Here is a 14,224-nt window from a genome sequence, read left to right as displayed (position 1 = left end):
GCTTAAGGAATGCTTTAAGAAGTTTCATGAAGTGTTGCGAGGCTTCAAGAGGATTGAGGGGGTTCCAGGTTACTTCGGAGGCTGTGCCTCACACAATTTCAAGAGCTTATCTCCCGTTTTTTGACGAGAGACAGGTACGAACGAGTGAGAGCTTTCGTAACAGTGCGCGAGACAAATCGCAACACTAGCTCTATTCTTTCTGATACACAGAGTAATATGCACAGTGCTAGGAACTGTGATTGTCTCTGTTTAGGTGTCTGCGCATTTGTTTGGTACTTTCAACAAACCGCAGAAACAGTTATGCAATTTCCATCTCATGTATCTCAGGATCTAGATTACTCAGAGGGTTGGTGTCTTTGGGAAAGTTGTTTGGTTGATCTTCTTTTTCTTCCTCTTCTTCTTCTTGGCGTAACTTTCCTAGTGGGACACAACTTGCTTCTCAGTGTTCTATGAGCACGTCCACTAGCGTGGGTCATCGTAACCGTTTTCTCAGATCAAAGCTTTGCTATGTTTATGTTTTAACATGGAAAGGAATAACAATAGCAACAAAATCATGCTGTTTTGGCAAGCAATGCCAATGCTATAACCTTTTTTTATAAGCATCAGATCACTTCGCGGTCTTCGACAATTTTTTTCAGGACACCCTAGGCTATGTTTTCACTAAATTGGATACATGATTTTAGAAAAATTCGAGCTTGTCATGAGAGAAATACAAAAAAAATGTGTTTTCCCATGTAAAATCCCATACAAACTTTAAACGCGATTTCTTAAACCGATCGTGCCCAAATTTTGCACACTTATTTGGGGTCAAAAAAGCTTCGATCTGATGGGATACCATTGAATTTTTCATTTTTTCCATATAAACGATGACCCACTCCAACTTCCACAATTATTAACCCTCTAGCAGTCGCGTTTTCGGCCACCCTCAGTGACACTACGCGCACGCTGTGTACAACAAGCGTGCTTTTTTCATGGTGTGTGTACTCAGTACACCCTTAGTAAAAATCACCGACTTCGGTAATGTTCTACCAAAATCTCAACCGTTAAGTTTGTTTTACAGGAAAAAATTGGTAAAGACAGTCACTTTTGCCGAACTTCGTTAAAGTTTGACAGATAAACACACTTTAAATAAAGTACCGTATTCAGCTGTTCTATTTTCGGTAAAAGTTAAGATTACCGAATGTTCAGCACCATATTACCGAAGTTCGTCAAAAAATTACCGAACGTTCGGTAAGCTCTACTGAACCATCAGTAATGTTTACCGAACGTTCGGTAAAAACTAGCTGAACTTCGGTAAAACTGTGTTGAACTTCGGTAATCCGAACTTTTACCGAAAATAGTACAGCCGAACAAGTGACTCTAAAATAAGTGTGAACGATAACATTTTACCGAAATTTGTTTTTTTACAGACTTTCGTTAACCTTCCAGGACGCGCGCCATCAAGCAACCGAAACTGCACCGCGCTCGCGCTGTATACGAAAAGCGAGGTTTTTTGGTAGTGTTGTACTTTTTACAACAGCGCGCGCGCTGAAGGGTTAACAACCCGTTACTGAACGCTCAGCAGTTGAGATTTCGTGAAAAATTGGCGAACGCGACTAGCTGTGCACACGATGTAACCGGGGGGTTCGGGTTTATATACTAGGCGCTCCTCCGCCTTGTACCGAAAATGCCAAAACCCCTTCCTTTACGTCTTTTCTGTGCACGATCCTGCCTGAAACCCCATTGAAAACTCCTTGAATCGTTTCCGAAACCCTCTAAAAACCCCTAAAGCATCATTTAAACTACTTGAAACGCCCTAAACTCCTTTAAACACACTGAAGAATCACTGAATCCAATTGATAAGCCCTGAAATTCTCTAAAACGTCTCTGTTAATCCTCAAAACGCTTCTGAAGCCCTCCTGAACCCTAAAACGCTTATACAAAAAAAAAAATTATAGGGTTTGAAATGATCACTTGTCATACTTATCATATGTTGTACTCTATACTCAAGGGGGTTCTAGATATTTTTTATCCAATTATTTTCGTAAATTTAAGCTAGTTTTTTGCACCTTTAGACTCTCTACCGCTACAATATAAACTTGCCCTTAATGTCCTTCCTTCATGAGTAGATTGAAATGTTGTAGAAGAAATGCAACCTCCACCATAATATTTCCCGGACTACGAAAATGTTGCACTGGAAGTTAACCAATCTTCCTAACATTCTTAAAACCTTACCTAACACTACGTGAGAACAATTTGAACACAACAAAGAACTCCGGAATAGGGTGACCAATAGTTACATACATGTTAAACATTGCAGAAGAACACTCAAAACCAAAAAAAATGGTATAGGGACTCACCTCCGCGTTGTATCCATTCTTCCAGTCTGCGGTGTAGCGCACGATCTGGGTCCGTCCGTCGGGCAGTTGCACTCGGTATTCACCGCGGGTCACATCCCCATCGCTGACCGCGTTGTGCGAGTAGTCGTTTCCGGTGTCGATGTCGTTCACATTGTAGTTGAAATCGAACGGCATTCCCGGTTCGTGAACGTGCTTTATTATTATGTTGGAAGATGAGGAATCAAAAAATGGAGTTATTTTAGTGATGAGAAATGTTTATTAACGATACTCACGTCACCACCGGCCGCTGGTGGAGGTCCATAGGATGGGGCTGGGGCCGGAGGCCGCGGGAATGGCACTTGCTGTGGCTGTTGGGCAGTTGGGAAGGGCTTGTTTGGCTTATCGTAGTCGTAACCCTTGTCCGGAGGTAGGTATTGGTTGTTCTGTGCTAGCGTTTGGTCGACGATGGTCAGCGCCAGGCAGAGTGAGAGACCCTGTTGATTACAAGATGGGTGTGTTAAAATATTTTGTTAAATTTGGGATTTTAATAATTAGTGAAATCAGAGAATAGAGTGAAATTCTGCCCAAGAAACGTCAACTTCCAAAGCTTGTATCAAACCGCCGATGAATGATTGTAAATGTGCCGAAATACTCTCTTGATTGCAGCCTGTAAACACAATTATCTATTGAAGGGCATATCGGAGGAGTGAAGTTGGAGGGACTGGATTCGCAGTGAAGTAAACACAAAGCATTGTACGAAAGATAAATGAGCCAAGGAGCTGGCCCCTGTCGCTTCCAAATCTTTCCCAAGAGACGAACACCAAACAATGGGGAATGGGATACAATAGTCGCAAAAATGTAACATCCATCGTCTCACTCTCTGATGTGGCATCATCATTTTTTGATTATGCATCTTGCAGTAATCCATTCTTCTCATGGTAGGTAACAGTCATCGTTCAAATCGAAACTCTGCTAGCTGGGATAGGTCTCCGCGTGCGAAACAGCTGTGGGCTTGGCGGCGCGATGACGCCAAGGTTTACTTCCGAAGAATCGTTCTTTGTCGTAGCAGCATCATCACTACCTTAGATCATAGAACCTTTCGTTCGGCAAACAAAAAGGTCTGTGGCACCTTAAATGGTAATTCCTCATCTCTCACCCTCTCCTCGTTAATGTGTCGACGTAAATCAATGCCCGCGGGCAGCGGGGCACCACCAGAACCCAGCGAGGTGGAGGAGGAGTGGTTCCGAACGGAATAAATTTTGATTTACGGCAATAGCTCATTATCTCGGAGCACATCGGTTGCAAAAAGTCAACCTCCGATTGGAACGTCGCGCTGCCGCGGAGCCCTTGGGTTAATAGTGGTAAACGGAGGGAAACTCATCGATCACCATCCCTTTATTATTGCGAAATCTAATTCTCGCACATTATTCAGTGTGCGTTGAAAGGAACTTCATTCTTTTTACAGAAGTCATTAATGAGTTAACGGATGTCAAAGTTGAAAGGCCGCACGGAGATGGAAGGCCCAAAGCGGATCCAATCGAATCGAACAAGTGAACCAATACACGATTTCCGAGGACGTCCTATGCAAATTAGCCAAGATGCACAGACGCGCATCCAATCGATCAGCCAGACTGACTGGTGTTACGAAGAGACAAGTTGACAATCTAACACGGAACTGATAGTGTTACATCGAGAAGTCAACTATGTTGCAGTTATGGGGTGGCGTTGTCAATTAGGAATTTTAATGAGATTTTGTTCTTTGTTTTCATAAATGTGTGCGGGTTCGTCGCTTCTTCAAACGCATCGCGATGTCGTTTGAATGCAGACCATGAACTAGGTGTGATGGATGCGCTGTTGATTGATAGAACTGTGCCAAGAATAGTGATTGGAGAGGATTATAAAAGAGGGCTCAGCAAAAATCTTGTTCTAGAAAGCCGCTGTAAGGGATAACATTCGCAATACCAAGTGAGAGATCAGGTACATTTGACCCAAATTGCAAGTGGACAATAGGTGTTTTCCAAGGAACATACATAAGCCCTCGCGCTCGCAACATCGCCAAATGTTGAAAGGGGATAAAAATTGCCAATTTTTGTGTGACTGAGTCTTTGGAAACGCAGTTACACAAAAGCTGGACAGTTACATAGGGGCTGTTCATAAACCACGTAGACCAAAATATGGCCATCTCAGACCCCCCCCCTCCCCCCTCGTAGAATTTTGACCATACAAAAATTAGAAATTTGTATGGAGCGTAGACTTTGGTCAGACCCCCCCTCCCCCCAAAAAGTCTACGTGGTTTATGAACGGCCCCATATCAAATGATACGAAGTTTCTCGAATCGGATTCTTAGCTATACCATACAAATGAATAAGCTTCCTGAATATTCGCCATATAATAGCTGAGTCGGCAGTGTCCAGTCAATGCTTTGACCAGAATGCTGCAATTCTGCTTTGACAGATTTGTAAGATACTTCGCCACCCGTGGAGATGGCTCAGTACAATACAATTTGGTTTGACGACATGACTCCAAACCATTCCAGTATTGTTTGTGCTGAGTGGCAGCCCAGGTGTCAATCTGAAGCTTTACCCAGCACTTGGATACCGGAATAGCTGGGTCAGGGCCAATGACGTCGTGTGATGCTCCAGTGCGAACATACTCATCAGCCAATTCATTTCCAGCGATGGAAGAATGGCCAGGTACCCATACAAGGTTTGCTGACTTCAGCTCCTCGATTTGAGTTCGACAAGCGATAATTATCTTCGACCTAGAATTGGCCAACGCAAGTGATTTAAGAGCAGCCTGGCTATCTGAACAGAAGCATATTACTTTGCCCATTACGTGCTGCTGAAGTGTCGATTGCACTCCGCACATAAGAGCAAAGATTTCGACCTGAAAAACGGCGCAGTGTCTACCAAGTGAGTAAGACTGATGCAGCCTTAGCTCACGAGAATATACACCAGCACCTGCTCGACCTTCGAGAAGCGAGCCATCAGTGTAACATACAATGTGCCGTCTGAAATACTTCTCTCCGGATATCCAGATGTCCACTCTTCTCGGGAAGGGAATTTCGAGGAAAATGTCCTATTTGGAAAATAACAGGCAATTGTAAGATCACTTGGAGCAAGGACAACTTTGTCTCTATTCACCAAAAATGGAAACAACGAGGTGAATGTTGAACTGCGGTTCACAGGAGTTTCCTCTAGTAAACCGAGTACCCATTGGCGGTAAGTGCAAGAAAGTACTTCTTGTTTGAGATGAATGTGTAGTGCTGCCGTGGGAGTTGAAGAGAACGCTCCAGACATCGCCATTAAGCACATCTTTTGGAGATGGCCTAATTTGATTGGATCGTTCTCACTTCGTCCTACCACACAAGACATCCATAGGCCAATATTGGTCGAACAACAGTTGTGTAAGTCCATTTGATATACTTGGGTTTCAGACCCCAAGGTGTACCAAAGGATCGCCGGCATTGCCCGAGGGCCATACATACTTTCTTGATTCTGCACTTAATATGAGGTGTTCAGGAAATTGGAATCAAGAATGACTCCAACGTACTTTACTTGTTCAGTCACATTGATTTCAGTATCAAAAAGACGCAAATGCCGATCGCCATTATGGTTTTACTCGGATTTACCGAAATGCCATATTGGCGACACCAACCCTCAACTACCTGAAGAGCGTTTTGTATCAGGTCAAAAAGGGTGGTGATGCACATATCGACTAACAATATTAAGTAGTAGTCGACAAACCCATAAGTAGGAAAACCGCTATTATTAAGTTGCCTCAATAGCGTATCTGCTACGATATTCCACAAAAGTGGTGTAAAGACTCTCGCTTGGGGGCATCCACAAACCTTCAATTGCCGCTTGATGCAATGTCAGCAAGAGATGGTGGTTTTTGAGCATTTGGTGAATCCAATTGAAAATCATTAGAGATATACCATGACCCCGTGCGGCTTCCAATGTGGCATCGAAAGGCACGTTGTCAAAGGCACCCTCGATATCTAAGAAAACTCCCAAGCAGGATTGCTTTTGAGCGAATGCCTTCTTGATATCGTGAACAACTTTGTGTAAAAGAGTCACAGTAAACTTACCAGATTGGTAGGCATGTTGGTTCACATGAAAAGGCACGTTGGCCAGATGAACATCACGGATGTGATGATCGACAATGCGTGCTAAGCATTTCAGAAGAAAAGATGTTAAACTGATAGGTCTGAAGCTCTTTGCTTCTTCATACGACGCATGACTCACTTTCGGAATAAACTTTACAGTATTATCCCGCCAAGGTTTGGGAATATAACCTGTTACAAAATTGCAAACAAGTAGTTTTTTTCAAAACATGTTTGAAATAATGAAATCCCTTCTGATATACTCCATCTGCTGGGAATCAAACGCAGCATGATTTTGCTAAATAGCAATTTTGATCACCAAACCATCAGTCAAGGGATTACATATCAACCGGATTTTCAGTGGCTGGTTCTCACGCATCCTCCACGTTGCTGAGATGTATCAGGTATCAGTAGGTCGGCTCTAGAGGCACGTTCTCCTTTGCTGAGATGTAGCTTCATTCCATTCCAGAACTCCTTTCTAATCTACATCATTCACATCTCATTCAACGTGAATTCATTCATTAGAACACGATGATCGCCATCAGATTTGCGAATGCTCGAGGTAATCCACTGACTGCTACAGACTGCAAATGTGCTACTCACATTCATCCTGCCCGGCATGCATCGCTAAATCATTCCAATGAAGGTTTTACGTGGTACTTAATTACAGCAAACTGCGCTCCGTTGATGTTCCTCCTAATGGAAACGGGCCATAATGTGAGTCATGATTGATATCATTACTACTGATTGGTCGGAGGGAATCCACCATGACAACATTGATGGACGCGCACACATGTGCCGAAGAGCTTCTCTGGCAGCATTCGCATAACTCCGACTCGATCATAAATCATCATTTAACATGGTTTGCAGAGGGACCCCCGAGACCTGGTGGTGGTGTCCGCCGGACAAAGGTTAAGTGGCTGCCAATCGTCGACCGACGGAGTTGAAATCAATTGACCTGGCAGAACGATCAAGGAGCTTCTCGGGTCAAAAGGTGAACGAACACACTGCTAATCGCTTACAATCAGTCCGAGCGCGGGGCAATTCCGACTTAATTCTATCAAAAATGTACGCCATGCAGATTGCTCAGTGGTGGTCCCCGAAAGCGCGTGGCGTTTTTCGTTAACAAGACTGCCAGAAACGATCATCTCCATCGTTCAACACCGACATAATGGGCGATGAATAGCAACAGCCACGCGCGTACGAATGTTCAATGGGACTTTGTAACCTTCCTCCTTTAGCTGCGTTTTCTTTGCGCGGGGGATTGCGGGTGCCGTAGAACGGAGTGGCATTGAACAGGATTTGGATAAGGTGATTAAGGGCGGACGGGACGGTCGGGGAAATATCCGCCATTGCTCTGTTGCTACTAAGATGGTAATCTCAGATTCTACTTCATATTTTACAACAAAAACCTATCACTGTGTATGCTCACTTGCAGTGCATATGCTGATTGTTTTTCAGCATCTTCAGTGCGATAGAACTCGAGATTACCATCTTCAAAATCGCGAGGCAAATTGTTAGAAAGAGAGGCAAGATAGGAAAAATAACACGGCGTCCCGTTTCACCTTAAGTATAAGCATAGAAAATCGTACATACCATGCTCGCTACTCTATTGTTGACCACAACAATCAAAATCGCACAACATTTTAGCTCGATAACCAGTGGAATCCTCTGCCTCTACACAGGTGTGTAACTCCTTAAAGATTTCCACCCAAGTAGCATACATGTTAGCGCAGATTTTTCGATGGACACAAGTCATTTTCAAGTTATTTTGTCTTTGGGTTAGATTAAAATGAATGCAGTTCCTGTACAACCAAAAACTTGCTCTGTCAACACTTCTTTGTGACATGTGTGCTGCTTCCCGAACAGGAGAAAATAGCGGCAGAATATCAAACTCTTGTATGAAAAAGCCAATACCTACACCCTGAATGAGGCAATAATAAGCCCTGCATAAGGGGCTGTCCATAAACCACGTGGTCATGAGGGGGGGGGGGGGGGGTTCGGCCTATGAGCATTTTGTATGGACGAATAAAAAATTTTGTATGGACAAATGACCACGCGGGGGGGGGGGGGGGGGGGGTTTGAGAAGTCCCAAAAAAATGACCACGTGGTTTATGGACAGCCCCTAAGAGGTAAAATACCTAAAATAATAACTTATGTATATTCCACGAATACCACGTGAATACTACCTCAATAATAACTGACGATTTTCCCATTCAAATGATGAATTTTCCATAATTGCATAGTACCTCAAGCAGTCCTCAATACCAAATCAATAACTCGTCGAGGTATTTTTTGACGACGACTTAAGGCGAAACTGGAAACATTTCCTGGTTTTGATTTTTTATTAAATAACGAAGCAATATTTTCAAAATCGGTTTTCGTGCACATGTAGAGTATGAATCAAGGTATCTTCTGATTTTTTTTTGTAGTTGAAAATGTTTTTCGTTTTTGCAAAAACCATTTTGGAGCAAAATTTCACAAAAAAAAATGGTTTTTGCAAAAATGGAAAACATTTTCCATCTCAAAAAAAAAAAATCAGAAGATTCCTGAGACATGTGCACGAAAACCGATTTTGAAAATATTGCTTCGTTATGTAATAAAAAAATCAAAAACCGAAAAAATGAGAAAATGCTTCCAGTTTCGCCTTAATACCTACACAATACCACAACAAACTATTTTCAATACCAAGATAACCGACCAATACCTTGTCTTGGTATAATATTTGATTTTGGTATGCTGCAGTTATGTGCCAGCTATTCGTTCCTGCTCGGGTTGGACAGAGCATTCTTAAACAAATTCCTGAGAAATACCTTGCTATTTTTAGCTAGAGGATTATCTGATCGAATGCCAGGACGTATTTTCTTACCCTCTTTAAAGAGCTTTAAGATTCTTAAAAATTTATTAGAAGTTCCTATTTTTCCTATATTTCTGTACAAATTTCTAAAAACATAAAAAAACCTAGCGTCCTTTAAAGAAATCTTGCAGACATTTTTGAAAAAAAGGAAAAAAAATCTAGAATCCCTATATGAATATCTGCTGGAATAATTTACAATGCAACAATCTGCGAAAGAATTTCAACATAAATTTCTCCTGGAGGAATCCCTGTAGAAATCCTAGCAGACATTGCAGGGTGAATATTTTATGGAATCCTTAGAGAAATTTCTAAGATAGACTCTGAAAAAAAAACATCTCACGATATCCGGGAATCCGAAAGTTCCATAAAATTCCATCGAATTTCTTGAAAAATCTTTGAAAGCACTTCTAAACGAATCCTTGGAGAAATTTCTGAAGAAATCGCTGTTGGATTTTCTAATGGAATCTCTTGCAATTTGTCTGGTGCAATCTCTGGAGAAATTTCTTGATGAGTTTCTGGAATAATTGGAAAATATTCTCAAAAAAAAAAGAAGGGGTAATCCATGGAGCGATTTGCGAATAAGTTTTGGAGAAATCAGTAACAAGGAAATACAATTTTCACCGTCTTTAGTCAAAGGCTGAAAAAACTGAATATTACAAACACTAGACAACGGACAACACACATGACTCCCATTAGCAAACCAGTGGAGGAAAAGTTTTCTCCGACTGGAGCGTTAATCGAACCCACAGTCTGAGGCTTACGTCACTCCTAAACGTCTAATGCAGCCCAACCCAAAATTTTGGGAACATTTTCTAAGGGTTTTTTTTGGATAAACTTCTGGAGAGATATTTGGAAGATTTTCTTTGAAGAAGTTCCTAATGAATCCCTTTTGGGATTTCTTAAGAAATCTCTGGAAGAATTTCTAAATGAGTTTAAGGAAGATTTTGTAGAAAGCCCCCTGAAGGAAACTCTGGAGGTAATTCCTAAAGAAAATCAATGTAAACCAAAGGAATCCTCGGACAATTGAAAATGGATGCCCGAAAGAAATAAAAAATAGGAACTTTTAAAGCAATCCATGGGAGATTTCTGGCAGAACCCCATGAGGAATTTCTAAAGGAATCTTATCACTGAGATCTAATTTTTGAAGATTTTTTTTTCTAAGACTTCCTAACCAATTTTGCGCTGTGGTGGGTTTTCCAAAGTAATCATCTTGAATTAACTGAATCCACGGAAGATTTTCTGGAAGGACCTACTTAGAAATATTTTCCATATCAAACACTATTTCTGAAGGAAATTATGAGAGACTTTCTATTGGATTTATTTTTATAATTTTTTCTAGAAAATCTCCAGAAAATTACCCTGGAAGGACCTTTTCGAATAATTTCTGAAGGAAACTTTGGAAAAAAAAATGTGGATGAATTCCTAAAGGATTACAAAAAACATGAAATTCTGAAAAAAAGATCTCTGGAAGAATTTCAAAAAATATATTTGGAAGAATTTCAAAAAAATATTTGGAAGATTTGGATGTCATCTCTGGAAAAATTTCTGAAGGAATTCTAATTTTCTAGTTTTATGAACGAATTTCTGAAAAAAATTCTGCAGGAGTAGAAGATTTACCGAAGGAATCCATGGAAGGTGCTCAGAGGGTATTCTTAGACATTTTTTATGAATACTAAGCATAAGGGTAATTTTTGCCGCGAGTGGTACACTTTGCCAGCGAGGTATGCTCAACGTCATGCATTAGGGTTTAAAAAATAAATTTAGAAGAGTTTCTTAAGAAAACTGTGGAGAAATATCTGAGATATCTGAATTTCTGGAGAATCCGAGGAAAATTTCCTGGAAGAAATCTCAACAACATTTTCTAGAGGAATTCGTGGTGAAAATTTGGAGGAAATCCCTAGAGGATTTTTTATGGAATCCCTGGAAGATTTTCTTTAGCAAACTGTTGATGAACTTCTGAAGATTTTTTTAAGGAATCCCAAATAAAATCTTAGAAAAATCCATGAAAGATATTGTAAAGAAATCCCCGGTAGAACATTTGAAAGGATTCTCTGAGGAATATCTGACAGAATCCCTGGAATATTTTCTGAAGGAATATGAATTCTGAAGAAAAAACACACTGAGAAGTATAGTACTTCTCAGTGTGTTTTTTCTTCAGAATTCAAAAAGCTCTGTAAAGGAATCCTTGAAAAAAAAATAAAAGGATTCTGGTGAGAATTTTTTGAAAAAAAAAGGAAAACTTTGGAAGTGTTTTTGAAGAAATCCAAGGAAGATTTTCAAAAAAAAATCTACAGAAATCCGTGCTTAACTTCCTGACAGCCATTCTGGGAAAATTTCTGAAGGAATCCCTGGTGGACTTTCTAAAGGAAGCATCTTGAATTAGTTAATTCCGTGGAAGATTTTTTGGAAGGACTTCAGAAATAAAAATTAAAAGGAATTTGTGAAGAAATTCAAGAGAGATCTTCTAAAGAATTTGTGTTTAGGATCTCTAGAAGAATTACCATTTAGGGCTTCCTTAAGGACTTCTTGGAAGAATATCTGAAGGAAACTTTGGAATAATTTCCCAATAAGTTTCTAGAGGATTTCGTTAAGAAATCCATGGAATTATTTATGAAACCTGTCTAAGGAATTTTTCAGAGGAATTTAGAATTTCGGATTTTCTGAAGAGTTTCAGTAGAAGATGATCTGAAAGTATCCGATTATCCGGGAGAATTCCTGAACGCATCCAAGGATGTTTTTTTGGAAGATCCATGGAAAGTGTTCTAGGGGAATTCTTCGACATATTTCTTGAAGAATCTTGAGAAGATTTTAAAAGGAAAATTGAGAGGAGTTTCTGGAGGTAACTCTGAAGAATTTCCTGATGGCATTCAAGAAGAAATTTCCTAAGCAATCTATACAAGATTTTCAAAAGGAATCTCATGAGAAATTCTTGACGAAATCCGTGGAAAATTGCCTGTTAGGAATCCTTACAGGATTTTCTAGAAGAGTCCATCGTGAAATTTTGGAAAGTTTTCCTGGAGAAATTTTGATGGAACCCCTGGAAGAAAAAGTTCCGAAGGAAACTTATAGCGAATTTCTAAATAAATCTGTGGTATCGAACCCATGACCATCCGAATACAAATCAAAGTGTGATTTTCACGACCACGAGTACGTACCTAGCGGTGATTTTTTAGGAATTCCTGGATGATTCCCTGAGAAAATCAAAATTCTGAAGGAAACAGTGTAAGACACAACATAGACTGGAAGATTTTACAACGGAATCCTTGTGAAAACTTCTTAAGATTTTCTAAAGAAATTAAAAAAAAAACTATGGAGGAAATTTTGAAGAAAAAGAAAATATTGTCAAAAAACTCTAATTAAGACAAAACTGGAAGCATTTCCTCATTTTTTGTTTTTTTTTTTAATTTTTTTTTGTTGAATAAGGCAGCAATATTTTCAAAATCGGTTTTCGTACTCATGTAGAGGAAGGATCAAGACCTTCTTCACCAGGAACAAATTGCAAAGGTATCTGTATCTCTTAAATTTGTTCCTGGTGGAGAATATTTTTCAGTGTTTCAAAAACTATTATTGTTTAAAAATGGTTTCCGTAAAAAAAAGTAAAACATTTTCTACTACACGTGTATGAAAAAGGGTTTTAAAAAAATACTCCTTTATTTAATAAACAAATCAAAAGCCAACAAATAAGAAAATTCATTAAGTTTCGCCTTCAGTTTCAAGCGGAGCAATTGGAGGAATTTCGGAAGAAATCCCTGAAGAATTTTTTTTTTGGGTGAATCCTTGAACTTATTTCTGAAGTAATCTCTGCAAAACTCCCTGATAGCCACCCTGGAGATGTTTCTGAAGGAATTCCTGGTGGATTTTCTAAAGGAATTAACTTGAATTATCTGGATTCGCGGAGGATTTTTTAAAAGTACTCCTGAACGGAATTTTTGAACAAAAAAAAATCATGGAAGATTCTAAAAAACATCAAAGAAATTCCTGAAGGGGTTTTTAAGGACTCCATGAAGCTTTAGATTTTTTGAAGGAATGCCTAGAAGATTTTCGAAAGATCCTTTGGAAGAGTTTAAAATGGGATATGTGGAAGGAATTTTAAGTAAAAATTCTGAGGGATGAAGAATTTTCTGATGTTTGGAACAATTCGCTGGAAAACTTTTAGATGGAATTCGAGACGGATTTTCCGAAAGAATCCCCGTGGGAGTTTTTGATAAAATCCAAGGATGATATTTTGAGAAAATCCATATACAGTTTTCAGCAGGATTTTTTGGAGAATTATTTTTTTGAGAAACCTCTAGAGCTATCTATGGTAAAATTAGGGAAGGAATATCTGGAGGATTTTTAAGAAATCCCTGGAGGACTTTTTGTATAAAATTCACGAGGAATCCCTATAGGATTTTCTTTAGGAATCTTTGGAATACCTTCTAAAAAAAATTTTGTATGAATTTCTAAACTAATCTTTAGAAGATTTTCTAAAATTTTCGCACCAGGAATTGAAGAAAGAATGTGGGAGGTTTCCCATAGAATCCTGAAGAGATTTGAGTCGGAATTCCTGGAGTATTCATTAACCTTTTAGGACGCACGCCATCAAACACTTGAAACTGCACCGTGCCCGCACTGTATACGTCGAGTGAGGTTTTTTGGTAGTGTTGTACTTTTTACAACGGCACGCGTCCCGAAGGGTTAAAGGACTTCTTTAAATAAATAATGGATAAATCTATGGAGGGTCTTCCAATGAATCCCTAATGAATTTTTTTGAGTTATCTCAAGACAAACTTGTGAAGGATTATTGGAAGACTCTCTAAAAGATCAACTCGAGAAATTACTGAAGGAATCCCTAGAGGAATTTCGAATAAAAACTAAAGGAATGAATGCCTCAAAAGAGTCCCAAAATGAATTTTTGAAATATATTTTGAAAAGATCCCTGGTGGAAATCCTTCAGGTATCTAC

General features: G+C 39.6%; 1 protein-coding gene across 4 annotated transcripts in view; it reads right to left on the bottom strand.

Moving 5' to 3' along the window:
• Positions 1-14,224, bottom strand: part of LOC109428906 (pro-resilin) — a 48,640-nt gene that overhangs the window by 8,202 nt on the left and 26,214 nt on the right. For all 4 annotated transcript variants that reach the window (XR_009998543.1, XM_029874976.2, XM_029874973.2 and 1 more), the window contains 2 exons: positions 2,612-2,812; positions 2,340-2,531 (listed from right to left, as the gene is read on the bottom strand). Coding sequence is in view for 3 of the 4 variants with exons in the window: in XM_029874976.2 (XP_029730836.1) it covers positions 2,340-2,531; positions 2,612-2,812 (393 nt within the window). In the remaining variant the exon portion in view is untranslated. The remainder of the gene's footprint in view (positions 1-2,339; positions 2,532-2,611; positions 2,813-14,224) is intronic.

This window comes from Aedes albopictus, chromosome 3 (genome assembly GCF_035046485.1).
Source record: "Aedes albopictus strain Foshan chromosome 3, AalbF5, whole genome shotgun sequence".
NCBI classification, from domain to species: domain Eukaryota; kingdom Metazoa; phylum Arthropoda; class Insecta; order Diptera; family Culicidae; genus Aedes; species Aedes albopictus.
Note: the sequence above shows the minus strand (reverse complement) of the source record. Positions and strands in the feature narration are given on the sequence as shown.